The sequence below is a fragment of the Bombus flavifrons genome, chromosome 2 (assembly GCF_040668555.2).
Source record: "Bombus flavifrons isolate JBK064 chromosome 2, iyBomFlav1_principal, whole genome shotgun sequence".
Taxonomy (NCBI): Eukaryota; Metazoa; Arthropoda; class Insecta; order Hymenoptera; family Apidae; genus Bombus; species Bombus flavifrons.
Genome location: NC_138443.1, coordinates 3,818,324 through 3,832,067, shown reverse-complemented (window position 1 = coordinate 3,832,067; position 13,744 = coordinate 3,818,324). Strand labels below are relative to the sequence as shown.

Below are 13,744 nucleotides of genomic sequence, written 5' to 3'. Positions count from 1 at the left end.
TAACTCATTATACTAACTTGCAATGCAAAAATTATAGAATATAGATTAAGTAACAAAATAATTCTACAGGTTTCGTCAATTATATATGTCGCCTTTATTATTACATATTGACTTTTAAAAATCAGTTTAATCGCGTATCATGATATTCCGTTATACATTTGTTTTGGAAGAGCTCGTTTATGGGAAGAGAATTGACGAGGTTGTAAATCAATATTACGATTACTTCATACTTTGTAAGAAAAAGTTAAGGCGGAGATTGAACGCGAGTAGCCTAAAACAGCAAATAGAAATTTATGAGACCTTTCAATATTAAGAATTCTTTTTACTTAAAAATTGTATGGTATTATGCCAGATATTTATAGAAAATGTTTTCGGTATATATGTCGTCCGATATATATAATATAATGAAATATTAATACAGCTATGATCAATAAAAGATCAGATGTAACTGATACTAGCCTCAATCAAAGTTGATGGAAATATGATATTACTTTTCTAAATTAAATAAATGATGTAATATCATGAATTATGTTTCACATAAATGTGAACTATTTTAATGCGAGTCATAAGAATGTATACCCAAATGATAAAACGGGAGATCTAAAAACGAAGAAATTGTTAGATCAAAACCTTAACCTTAATTCTGTCAATGAAATCATGTAGTAGAGGTGCTATATAAAATCTCTTGTTTGTCGATCTGCAGATTTTTGGCGTGACACACAGCGCTTATATATAGAGAACGATACCGAGAATTAGGCGATGAAGTCGAACACACGCTATTCGTGAGGTACTCCGTCAATAGTGTTTCTAAGTGTTCAGGTATGATAGGAATTTAGTTTACTCAACCTTTTATATATCATAGGGTTTATTCCAAGTATAAGTGTGCGTACAGTATGAGATAAAGATATTTGTACGATGAAAATGTAGAAATGAAGAGAGTAAAAAGAATGGGAATATAATATTGTTTTACTAATACTACAGAGACATAAATGTACAAACGAAATATTAATCGACAAATATCACACAGTTACATATGTTTGAATATATGTGTTTAACGATATAGAAAATATTTCTCTTTCTACGGTATCGAATATAGAATGGCGAATAGGTAACGTTTTAATTGAAGGTTTCATAATGCAGATTGGCAATAAATCTTCATAATTTCCCTTAATTAAAGGAAAGTACAGTACCTTCGAAAAGATATGATATATTTTATTCACGAACGGTTCATTGAAGTAACTTCCAACGAACAAAGAATAAAAGTTAACAATGAAGGTAACAGAAGGATCCAAGGTAACGATCTAAAATCAGTAAGTCCGTAAGAAAATTTCAATGCAATCTTCTCGCTTAATACTATTGTTCTTTCTTCGTGATTCCTGGATTCTTCGACATTCCATGGAAACATTGTCTTTTACACAAAAAGTCTGATGAAATACCATTGTGAAATTAAATTAATTCTTGCAATTTAATGTCGACATTAACAAACTCAATTTTTTTCATATCTGTTAATCAGAATCGGTTGATTGTGAATGGTTACATTCATACTTTTATGAATGTAAGTTCCACTTTTTCCGTGATCTTTGAATTTTTCAACATTTCGCAGAACCATCGTTTTCTTCACAAAATGTTATGTCAAATGAAACACCATTTCAAAACTAAATTAATTCTCGCAATTTAATGTTGTCATTAAGAAAACATACTTTCTTCTCGTATAATTAATCATAATTAGTAGACTGTACATGCTTATACATTCTATGGACAGAAATAAAGAGATGTAAACTAAATAGAGATTTATATTTCGTTCGTTCTCGTACATGTTTGTACATTTATTTAAATTTTCGTCTTAAAGCGTCTCTTTACTTTAACCTGCATAAAAAGATCAATATGATGACAAATATTGTTATCTCAAAATCGCAAAAACGACCTTAATTCGAAATCCAATAATCGATTTTACGATGCACCGAAAAACTACAAACCATCAATCAAGAAAGGGCCATTTGCAATATAGAAGTAATGAGAACTTTCTGATCGCAAAAACTTTTTATCGAAGAAATGAAATCCACCCTCGTCTCTTGAAAGATGGAAATATCCATTCACGGTAAAAACCGTTAACGATACGAAGAAACGCGCTACATTTTCTCACATGACCATTATGCGAGCTCCATAGCCACTGAGAGGAAGAAGTTGAACTAATTTCGTAATTTCTTTGGTCGGATGGCCGGCCAACGCGAGGGAAGGTTAATTACGCCCCTGGTCGCTTTGCACGTTCGTTCACAGTTAACTGAAACTTCTCGGTGGATCTCGCTCTTTGTGTCTCAGATACATTTAAACTTAAAAGTAGCCTCGAGCAGATCACGATCGACGACCGGAAACGAGAAATCGCGATGTTGAATAAAGAGCGGAGAAAGGGCCTGCTAATTGCACGACAAATCGTCGGTTCTTCACGTTCCTCGTTTTCCATTCGTACAATTAGATATGTTATAATTAGACTGCGGATTTTTATACTAATTCATATTTTATTTTTTAAATATTATAACAAGTATACTTTAGGTATTTTATTATTGTTTAATATTATATCGTAATTTTTAATATTATAATGTATATTATACTTCAGACGTTTTATATATTTTTTGCATATTATATATACTCTACGTATTTTTGCATCTTTAAGTTTCAGATAAACTTAATAAAATGTAATAATATTTCACGGTAAAAGTTCCTGTTATCGACAAACGTTGATGATTTTGTATCGGCGTCCTTGCATGTTAATTAATTAATCCTGTTTACATCTATCAAAGTAACTCGTTCGATTATTAACACATATGTTCGAACGTATAGAAGAATACAAGTGATGCAATTTTCATCGAATGTATTAAATTTGAATTCTCGTATTCCTACGTTAGGAGAAAAGGTTTTTCTGATATTGCGTTCGTATGACAGAGCATTCAAAGTCTATGCGAGAAATTGCAATGTGCTCGTCGAAGTCACGTGTATTATTTAAGGAGTTCCTTCTGGTCTGTAATTTGTTTTCTTTTGTAAGTGGTTTTTCGGTAATAAATCTTTTTTTATCTTTCCACGAAAGGTTTGATTAATGGCTTCAAGATAGTGTCGGTGATTGATCTCTGAATATCAATAGAATTATTTTAAGATCATTAAGTTATATTGTTAAAAATGTTCTTTTATACAAAGTGTCTACATAATATTAATTAAAAAATGCAAAATGGCCATGATGTTCTCTGGGTAACTATTAACATCTTTCAAATGTTCAACAAATTGATTCAAAAGATATATTTAATAGTCGGCTACAGTCAAATGGAAAAATAGTTTAAAATTAATTCACAAGGTGTCGAATTTTAAAATTGCTCTATTATAAAAGACGAAAAATGTTCTTCATATTATTTATATATCATCAGATTGTCAAAGCGTTGATTTTGACTTTAATTTTTTATCTCAATTGTGCCCACTATAATAATATACATCTTGTAAATATTTTCAAAAAACGCAATAATTCTTTCTTCCAGTTTCTCAACAGAGTTTCTTAAATTTCAATATCAATATCATTGAATGGGTGTCACGTTACGATTAAAATTCTCTCGTAAAACATCTTTCCCGTATCCAGCGGAGATCAATAACTTTCCCTGGGAAAAAGACGTCACGTTGTATTTTATTGGCGAGATGAGCTTTCAGTTGTTACTCAAGGGATTCGTTTCTCCATATCGAGTTCTTCAGAACCATCCAAACCGTCGATCACCTCGGCTCGTAAAAAGCTTGGTGAAGTCGCGTATACGTACGAAGGATCAGGGTTGTTGAAGGACGACACCCTCTGCCACCCCTTGTCGAGGTTTAATTAAACTTTTGCAATGGATTCGCCGGCGTGGCGTGACCGCTTACAATGGAGGAACGAACGAATTACTCTCAATCGCCCGTCGGCGTGGCTTTGTTGCCAGCTTTAATCGTTTCCACCTGGAACGATTCTTTCTTTTGCCGTCTTTTGCTGTTTCGCTATTTCGTTTCACGGCCACGTTTCGTAACAGGAAACGCTCCGTGGAAAGGAGGTGAAGCTGCTTTTAAGCGAATTATGGAATCAGGAAAATGGATCGTCTCGGATCGACGGGTTTCTCTTCGATAATTGGCGTAATCGAACAGCGAAAATTATTATCGACGCTTCTTCGTTCGCGAGTTGGCCGCGAGACGTGTAGACGGTGAAATCGATATTTTATTGTCGCCGTCGTTGGAACAAGGTCAATGCGTTCGCTCATCTCTTTTTTCTTTTGTTCGCACGATATATAGCACGTTATTTTACTTTTTTTTAGGAAAGTGATATTGAAAGTGAAAAGTTGATGTTTGTATCTCGTATGTGGTGCTTGGAGGATTATTTATTAAAGAATTAAGTAAGGGATAATGTTTGTTGAGGAATATAAGGAATGTATGATAAGGGATGTCAATAAAAAATGAAGTTTGTTAAGTAGCAAGGAGCATATAATAAGGATTAAAATATGTTAAGGAATAATTAATAATCTTTAAGGCTTCGACATATCAGAAAATAACGGAGAGTTCAGAATGAACGATTTAGAATATAATTATCTCTTTGCCCCCAAGATTCTCTGTATTTCTGGTATTAGATGAAAAAAAATACACATACTTTTAGTTGTTTATGACAAATAAGTATTAATTATTGCGTTACACATGACATTTAAGATGTGATTCGAGTATTCACTCAAGCTTAAAATCTTATTCCATCTGCTGAAATCTAACATCTTTCGTTTTCCAAAACCTCATCGTGGCATGGTTAACAGGAGTACAAAGACATTCTCGCTTCATAAAATTGAAAGTAAAGTCGGTCGATGAACTCTCCTCTCATGCATTTACCAATCTTTTCACCATTTCTCCATCCTCAACCGTGTCCATTCATTATCATAAAACCAGAAATGATGAAAGGCCACAATGATGGAACACCGAATCGCCGGAACGAAGCGTCGATGGTGACATAATTATTCTCGAATCTACGCGAAAAGCTGTGCAAAGTTCGCACTTCCGATAGACTGAAACTCGTCGGTGGCGCAAACATTCCATAAAATCTGGAACTGGATCGCAGCTGCGTACGAATTGTGTCCACAGAATCGATTTCTCCGGTTCTTGCACCGCGAAAGTATCTCCGATTCGGCCTTAATTACATGTTTGGCTAACGAACCCGGCCTCTTAAATCAAGTAAACCGTAGCAAGTGTTGCGAATGTGGAAAGTCTGTACTTTCAACCGATAGATACTTGGAAAGCGCTTTCAACTTCGCCGAGAGACGCTCTCCCTTTCCCGGATCCACGCCCTACCGCAAAATTAACTCGGGAGATGCGTTAACGTTTTCCTTTTGCACGCTTCTCTTCTCGCGCGAGAACCCATGGATCAGACCTGAATTCTTGCCGATCCTCCGAGCCGAGAGATTTTTATTATCGGCCACGTTGATAAGTTTCTTTGTAGACTGATGGGCTCACCTCTTCTCTTTCTCCTTTCTTGCGTAAATACTGGGAAGGGTTTTAGGAGAATGAATGTTTGCTGCTCCTTTTCGAAGGGTAAATTGCTGGAAATGGGAAATGGGTTTTGAGCGAGGGAAGAGTAGCAGTGGAAATTTGTGAAATTTTATAATTATTGATATATTCTTTAAAACGATGACCATAGGAGGAGAATATAATATCATATTTTTGAAAATTTTCTACGCTATTAATTAATTTCATATGAACCGATTCGTATTTTTATTTGGGTTTCGGATTAGATATGTCGTTCCCTCATCCTCATGAACATTTAAGAAACAGTTATAGTGACAGTATCGATTATGCCGTGGGTTCTGCGTAATATTTTATGCATGTACATATCTATTATCTATTTTCACAAGACTTATATCTTTGCATCTGACAAATTGATCCACTTTCTAATTGTATCACGTTGAAGTATTTCTTTTCAGCCAACAAGTAGCATAAAACTTAAGAGATCAGCAAAAACAGATCCATGATATTTCTATCACGTAATCTTCAAATGTAAAATGAAAAAGACAAATAATAATTTCAATTTTATTTGCACATTACCAAATATTTCTTCGTTAAAAAAGCTTTCAATACAAAATAATTTTAGTATATCTTTCAATCCTTTAATCCCAATATGAAATAAGCTGTCGCTCAAAGTTGGAATAACTTCCTCATCTTCTTAGGTGAAAAAAGGGTTAAAGCGGAACCCAGACGAAGTTAAGTCTCTTCTTCGAGGGCATTTACCGGGCTCGGTGGATCGTTTGAGTTTTTCATTGCACAGGTGTCGGTGTATTTCACGACATCAAGCTTCGTCTTGTGTGCGCACGCTACAGCGGAGAATAATTTCGGTATTCACGGGTTTCCCGGGTTCACACTGGAAGAACGTCTTAATTACCCGCTCAGGTAAGCTGACAAAAAAGGAGGGAAAAACGAGAGACAGAAAGGTGCACGCGAAAGGCGGGCCGGAAAGACTTACCTCGGCATTTTCAGGAGCTTTAAGCACTCTGAACTCTCGCGTCTAAGTAAAGTATGGAACTATACGTTTCTGTGACTAATTCGCGACCCTGGAAACTAATCTACAACTTTAAGAGTAAATGAGAATAAAAGAAAAAGGTAATTTGACAGAATGTCTTCGTTTTCTTCCTCGTTTTTCGTGGAGGTGGAGTTTCGAAAAATTAAGGTTAGCGAGGGTACATTTCGTAAAAACTAGTGTTTTTCTTGAATTTTATTATCGGAATACTGATATCAAGAAATATGCAACTTTGAATTTATGTCCTTTTCGATATATAGATATGTTGAATTACGAATGTTTAGAAATATATCGTGGTTTTAAATTCGTCGTACTATTGAAGTCAGGAAGATCCTACGCATCAAAATAAGACGAGAACGGAGAGTAGTAAAGTTATCTTAGAGGCTTCAATTTCATAATAACCGAATTAAAAAATTTATCAAATATACGTCAGTTCATTAGACAGAAATAGATAATTGCAGGAAGTTATTCTTGATTTTCATCTTATTTTGAAATATAAGATCACTCTATCTTCAATTGAATTTGGAGCTACGGTGTATAATTTAAGTAACGCTAATACATTTCATATAAGAACATAATTCAAATAACCATCTTTTGATTCAATAAAGAAACGATCTTAGGGATGGAATTACCCACTTAAATAAATTGCAACTTGCCATATTCCCGAGAATATTTACCAAACAGTGTAAGTCTTTTTCAATGTTTTGTACATAGTCATTCACGACAATGTGAGATGTCACGATTTCTTTGAAGGGTTGATTTGACTGTTCCTTTAATAAAACAAAATTGATTATGATATTTTAGCATCACTTAAAGTAACATTTCTGTTAAGTTTCAAGCTTATTTTGAATTTTCGTACTGTCAAACGTTTTTCGTTGATGGCGTCTAATTAATTGGGAACGTAAGGCATCTTTTGGAAGTTATCCTTTATGTTTTCACGAGTGATGTATGTAGTGCTAGTTGAACGTGGACTGAGCGGAAAGTATCGGAGGGTTTTGATAGTACGTTTTCAATAATGAACAACATATGTATATTCGTGCATGTATTTTGATACAGTTTTATAAAGTTTAATAATTGCACCTATAATTTTCAATTTTAATATTGATATAATAAATGAAATAGTAAGGAAAAGAGCTTAAATCTACCCACGATGCTTAGGTATCTTTCAAGCTCAATAATTCAAGATTGGAAGGTTTCAGCGTTGGAGTCAGCGACGCTCTGCAAAATCAATTACAAACTTTCTCGGCGCAATAGGGTAACTTTTTATGTGTAAATAAACGTTTGGTTCACCATTCCGCATACGATTCGCTTCACTATTACTCTGTCTCTCAAAATTGTGAAACATTCCTTTGACTTCTCGTCTACTCTCGTAGTTTTGGCTTAGAGTCTGATTTGTATGTATTTCGAATGCATTATACATTAATGTCTGAAAGTTTCTCAGGTATTGAGTAGTGACTGACACGTTTAAAAGCAATTTTAAAAATAATATAGAAAATTATTTGAGTTCATCAATAAGAAAAGTTATTTGTTAGACGCTTTTTAAAAGTTTACATTAAGAACTTTCTAAAGAAGCCTTTTAAACGAGTAACTTACGAAAAAGATTTGAAGCAGAAAATATTCTAATAATAAGTAGAAGCTAAATAAAATTATTCTGTCTTCATCGATACAATACTAATATACTCTAATATCAATATAGTTATATCTGTTATATTAAACGTAAGAAATGAGTACCTCAATCAGATTATCTAAAAACGTATATATGCTTCATTATGAAATTTTACTATCCTCCATAATCGATATTTTTCACATAGAAAATTGCGCGAGGTAATATTATTAATCTATTATCAAGGAATTCCTGCATTAAATTTACTTCGTGTTATAAAATAAAGAAAATATGCTAGAAATTATTTCGAGGTAAAACAACATATATTTGTCAAGATTCCTTTCACCGCATACGGGCATTAACTCCCACGTGCAAAATGCGAAGAAGTGAGCATTTCATCACTTCCCCAATATGGATTTGCTTAATACAGCGTCTGAGCTCGGGTGTGAAACTTAAAATTGCGGTCGTCGCGCGTTGACCTGATACTTGTGTATAAACGCCGCTTTGTCAATGGAGTTTTATATAAACCGATGATCTCAGACGAATTTCTCGATGTACCACGGGGCGTGACACATTTTATTTCTTTCACAATGTCTTCGCCGTGGTAACATACATACGTAATTTCTTTTGATGTCCTTTCGTTAGAAACGTTGTAAATGTGTGTTTTCGCAGAATAATTTCGTAGAACTCGAAGAAACAATTTTTCTTAACATATATATGTATTTGTGTCCTTAACTTTTTCTGAAGATTTGTCTCAATAGATTGGGAATGTTTATGGATATTTATATTTTTACCCATAACCAATAAATACTACACTTTGGATATTTATATATTTGTGCATATTATGCGCATTCTATGTATGTTTGTACTTAAAAATTTTTCGTAATTGCATAGGGATTCATTGGACAGCGTGTGTAATTATTAATTCGGACTATCAAGATTACCGTAATTTTACAAAATTATTAATTTACGCAATAAAACTTTTTATTCAATCTCAATAATTCAATGTAATTAAAAACTAAATCAGCGTAATGTAACATCGGATTAAATAATTCTCATTGATGACTATATTCAAAATGTTCAGAGAAACCGGAGTTCATTAAAACGTTCTAAATGTATCATTCGTGCTTTCATTGCTCTTCATTTTTCCTAATAGCATCCCTGTAATGTATCAGTAGCAAATTTCTCACCAGCTTCTTCGATTTATCTACTTTTGAGCAGTTTCGTAACGTTTGCCGCGCACGGAGCTGTGCTCCTCAGGTTCCGAATCAGACCAACGCCATTATATTTCCGCTTCACGTAGAATTGGCAGCGGGAATGGTACGCGGCCCCCGTTAGAATGAGTTAGAGCTAGCAACTGACCTATCCCATGTTGAACGACCTCGACGAGCTTCGAAGGCCAATGCATCATAATTCATAACTTTATCAGACGTTCTCCGTTACGTACTTACTAGTTCAAAGACGTAGGAGTGCTATCAAACGTTAGGTTTTTGTTTTTGAGGCGCCAGATTAAGTAGAGGATGAAAAAATTGAATTTTTACTTCTCCATTTAATACAATATTTTATTACGGCTTTAATATCATTTAAAATACCAAATGCACTCAGTTCTGTTAACTGATTTATGAGATGTATTTAATGAAAAGGAAGTTCAAGTAATACCAACACATACATTTGAGATAAGTCATTATTCTCTTTCCGTTGTCAATAAAAGAAGAAAGAAATGTGGGACACAGAAAAATTAAATAATATAATAAATTGTTAAAGATATTTTGTAGATATTCTATAAATATTTTTTGAAAAATTAGCAACAAGTTGAAAATATTTCGTGAAATATCCATATTTTAAATGATTTAATGGAGTTGCACGTAGTATATAAAATATAATAATATCAAAGCATGCAATTTAATACAACAAAAAGAGAGAAAGCGTTATAGATACATATTTTGTACACACACAAAAATGTAAAAATGTTTTTCTCTATTGTATCTAATAAATTTAGTATTCTGTGATTTATTTCAATTGTATGACGCAACTATATAATATAAACAATATGTTATCAAAGCTTTCGAAAGCGTTCATATTTTTCATTCAATTTAAAACAATTCAGAAACAAAATAAATTTTTAGGAAGCCAGACAGAAAAAGATAACGGTATAACAGAGCAAGACTTAAAACCGAGGGAGGAACACAAAAGGACACCAGAATTGTGCCAATTTAGTGGGTTCCAAATTATGTAACCGTCAACGTTAATGCTATCATTATAAAAGATAAAAGTACATCTGTGTCTTTCGTTGAGTGAAACCACGTTGTGAATTCAATGGCAAACTTAGTTATTAAGAGATAGGAAGAGGAGCACAATAGCATATTTACCTATTTTTGATAAAAAAATGAATATCCTTATTTATAAAATTATTGATAAAACAACCTGCAAATAATAAATTAAACTTCCTTATAATGATCATAGTTATACATAATAGTACATATATTGTAATCTGATTAAATTGATGTTTATGTAACAATAAAACTGGCATTTGTAATTGTCAGACATTATAGAATTATTTTGTTACTGGAAAAACTCTTTATCTTCAGATTTTTCAATTTTTTAACTTTTGAATTATAAGATAAATTATACTTGGATCTAATTAATTCGTATGTAAATATAATAAATACCATAATAAATACAGTGGTATACAAATATAAATTTTTGTAAACATTGTATATCATGTTCATTGCTAATTTCGTCTGTGATTGCGAACAGGTTAATGGCTAATGAAAGTATCAATCGATTTCCACTGCTAAACAGCATCCAATATAGAGATGGTAAATTCACATATCAGTTTTGGGCGCCCTACTTTGGGTTTAACATGACCACGCATCCGTAGGACCAAGCTTGACATGATCCACGACCAGTAGCACCTTGACTCATTTTATAAGGTCCTGTCGAGGGTTTGAGGTCCGGGATCATGTTGGTCTTGGTCGAATGAGTCCAGGGTCATGTCGAGAATAGTCCCATGCGTCCGTGGTTTTGTTGGAACTGATCTCATGAGTCTTCCCTTGCGTGTTCTCTCGACTGATGGTCTTTAGCGAGTGTAACCTTCTATTTTTGGTATTATTCCGTATCGCGTTATGTATTTGTAGAATTTGCTAGATTGGGTATTTGTGGTTTCAAAATTAAGACACAATTCAATACTATCTGTAAACTTTATGTGATTGTAGCTATGATAATTGTTGATTGATATCTCGAATAATTAATTGTTGTGTCTGTACATCTTCTAATGTTTCATTAAGATTTGAATTATTCCTTTACGTTTAGTTCGAATGAGAGTTATTCTTGGTATTACTGAAGATTTTTATTATGTTTTCTGATTTATGTTTTTTTATGTTTACAAAAGGTGAAAAAGGAAAAACGGCGAAAATTTTGAGTGGTCCTAAATCAATGACCAGGGACAGTAGATGATTATAATTAAAGTGAAATGATGAAGACAAGTAAAGATAAAATTCAATTTATATAAAATTAATTTTGTTAAAAGTACTTACGTTCTAGTAATTACGAAAACAAGAATACTGAAACCCGATATTTTGACTGATTTAGTAGCTGTACCGTTAAAATCGTCGATGATGCTGCGTCGTTTGTATGGAGTTCACTATGTCCAAAATTGTTTTCCGATTTTCACATTACTCATGCCAGCTTTGTTTAAAGCTATCGCGTATCAGCAAACCATGCTCGTAACCTTCGAAATAGGAGAAGGTTGGTAAGCAAATTCCAACGGTAGTCGGTGAAATGCGCATCTCGATCAACGATTTCTACGACTACCTGTACGCAGAACAACTATTGCAAACCGCCGCTTTGTTTCCTGCCTGGCTTTCGCTTTAACCTTTCGATGCGATAAAAAGTTCAATATCGCGCTGAAAAGCTGACTTTCCAAACGGTGGTACGGCGAGGGGCGTATGCAAGTACTCCTCCTGGCATTTCAAAGTAGCGAGGGTCCTATTGACTTTCGGGCGGAGTGCGAGCAGAACCAAAGAAAGGTTCTAAGGCCTGGAACTGAGGAAACCTCCCTCCTCGGCCAGGTGAAACTTCCCGCCAGCCGGAAATGGAAACTCTCGCGCCTCTGTTCCGCGTTCAGTACGGACACAGCAGTATCGCGCGCGTGTGTGCTTCTCTCTCTTTCTCTCTACACTTTTTGCTGTTTCTCTTTTTCTACAGTAGCGCTTTTCTGTCGTTTTTAGATTTATTACAATGTTTCATATTCGACATGAAATGAATGCAATGCGATTTTTGTGTTTTCAGGACGCTGCCAGAACGCAGGTCCACGGGAACAGGCGGATAGCAGGGATGATGCGAGGAAAATAGGCGATCTGCGCGACGAACTGCAGGCTGACGATGCGGATCAGTCGTATGTGTAAGTACTTTATGCATATTTGATGCCTTCGATCGAACGTTGTCGGTTATCGAAAGCTTTGTGTTCGAGGAAATAGAAACAGACATCAATCGGGCTTGTAAATTGACGAGCGATAGTTTGAACACTTTTAGGACCATGTTTTTTTAAAGATTATCATTTTTTAAAGCATCACTTTTTGCTGTAAAATTACTGAAAATATTTTTCTAGGAAAGCTTTTCTCGGTAAAAGTTCGCAGTAATTTATGTAAATAAATCACGGAGGTTGTACATCGCTGAACAATGACAAGAATATTTTTTTAAAAAAGTTTTTTCGGCATAAGAATTTGCAGTGATTTATGTAAAATGATTCATTACAGTTTGAAAGCAATTGCCCCATCTCCCTCTGGAATGTGTAACGCGTGCCTGTGACATCGGAGTTAATGAGCGAATTGGCTCGTTAATTATCAAGGTCGATCGTTATGTTTGTGGAGCAGTGTTAATTGAACCCACTTTCCAATTGATCTTAAAATAACATATTTTAAGAATGTATATTCCTTTTTATTTTATAGCTCTATTAACCTTATTATAGCCAAAATTTGTCAAGATAATTTAAATTTTATATTCAATGTCAAGTATATTGTTGGTAGGTATATTTTCAGATTTATAAATATTTCAGTGGTTGTTTGCTAAAAATGTAAGATTTCTTGTCAAAAGGGTAGATTGTCGTCCTTTCTGCTTTGTAACCAGATCCTTTCTACTTTGGAATAATGAAATTAATCTCTAACAATACTCTGACGGGTCGATTACCATTTCAAAAATCGACCTCGGTTGCCTGTATATAATTACGAATCCAGACATTCTTTCCAGATGTATTCTTAAGGTCGCACGTGGCATAGATCTTTGGCATCTTTGTCAAATTTTTCAAAAGTACGGTAGTAGCAGGCTATTTGTCTCTAAATGTCATATTAACGTGCTGACACTAATATATCTTCTAGAATTGAATTTATTTTTGATTCTTCGCTCTCTATTCTCTTGCTCTTCTCCAAACATTTCTTTTTTCTATTTATAAAATTACTAATTATCTGGATGGACTTACATTGAGAGTTCTGTACATTCTGCGTAGAATACGTTCTATGCTATAGTTATTTTTTGGTAGTTTAATAAAAGTCATAAGCTTCGATTAAATATTAATATCCTCAGGAGTTTGTCATATGATT

At 34.0% G+C, this 13,744-nt stretch overlaps 1 protein-coding gene across 3 annotated transcripts in view; it reads left to right on the top strand.

The window, feature by feature from the left end:
• The window catches only part of LOC138187238 (uncharacterized), a 78,515-nt gene that overhangs the window by 13,211 nt on the left and 51,560 nt on the right, over nt 1-13,744 (top strand). For all 3 annotated transcript variants that reach the window (XM_069127821.1, XM_069127830.1, XM_069127815.1), the window contains exon 2: nt 12,438-12,549. In XM_069127821.1, the coding sequence (XP_068983922.1) occupies nt 12,438-12,549 (112 nt within the window). The remainder of the gene's footprint in view (nt 1-12,437; nt 12,550-13,744) is intronic.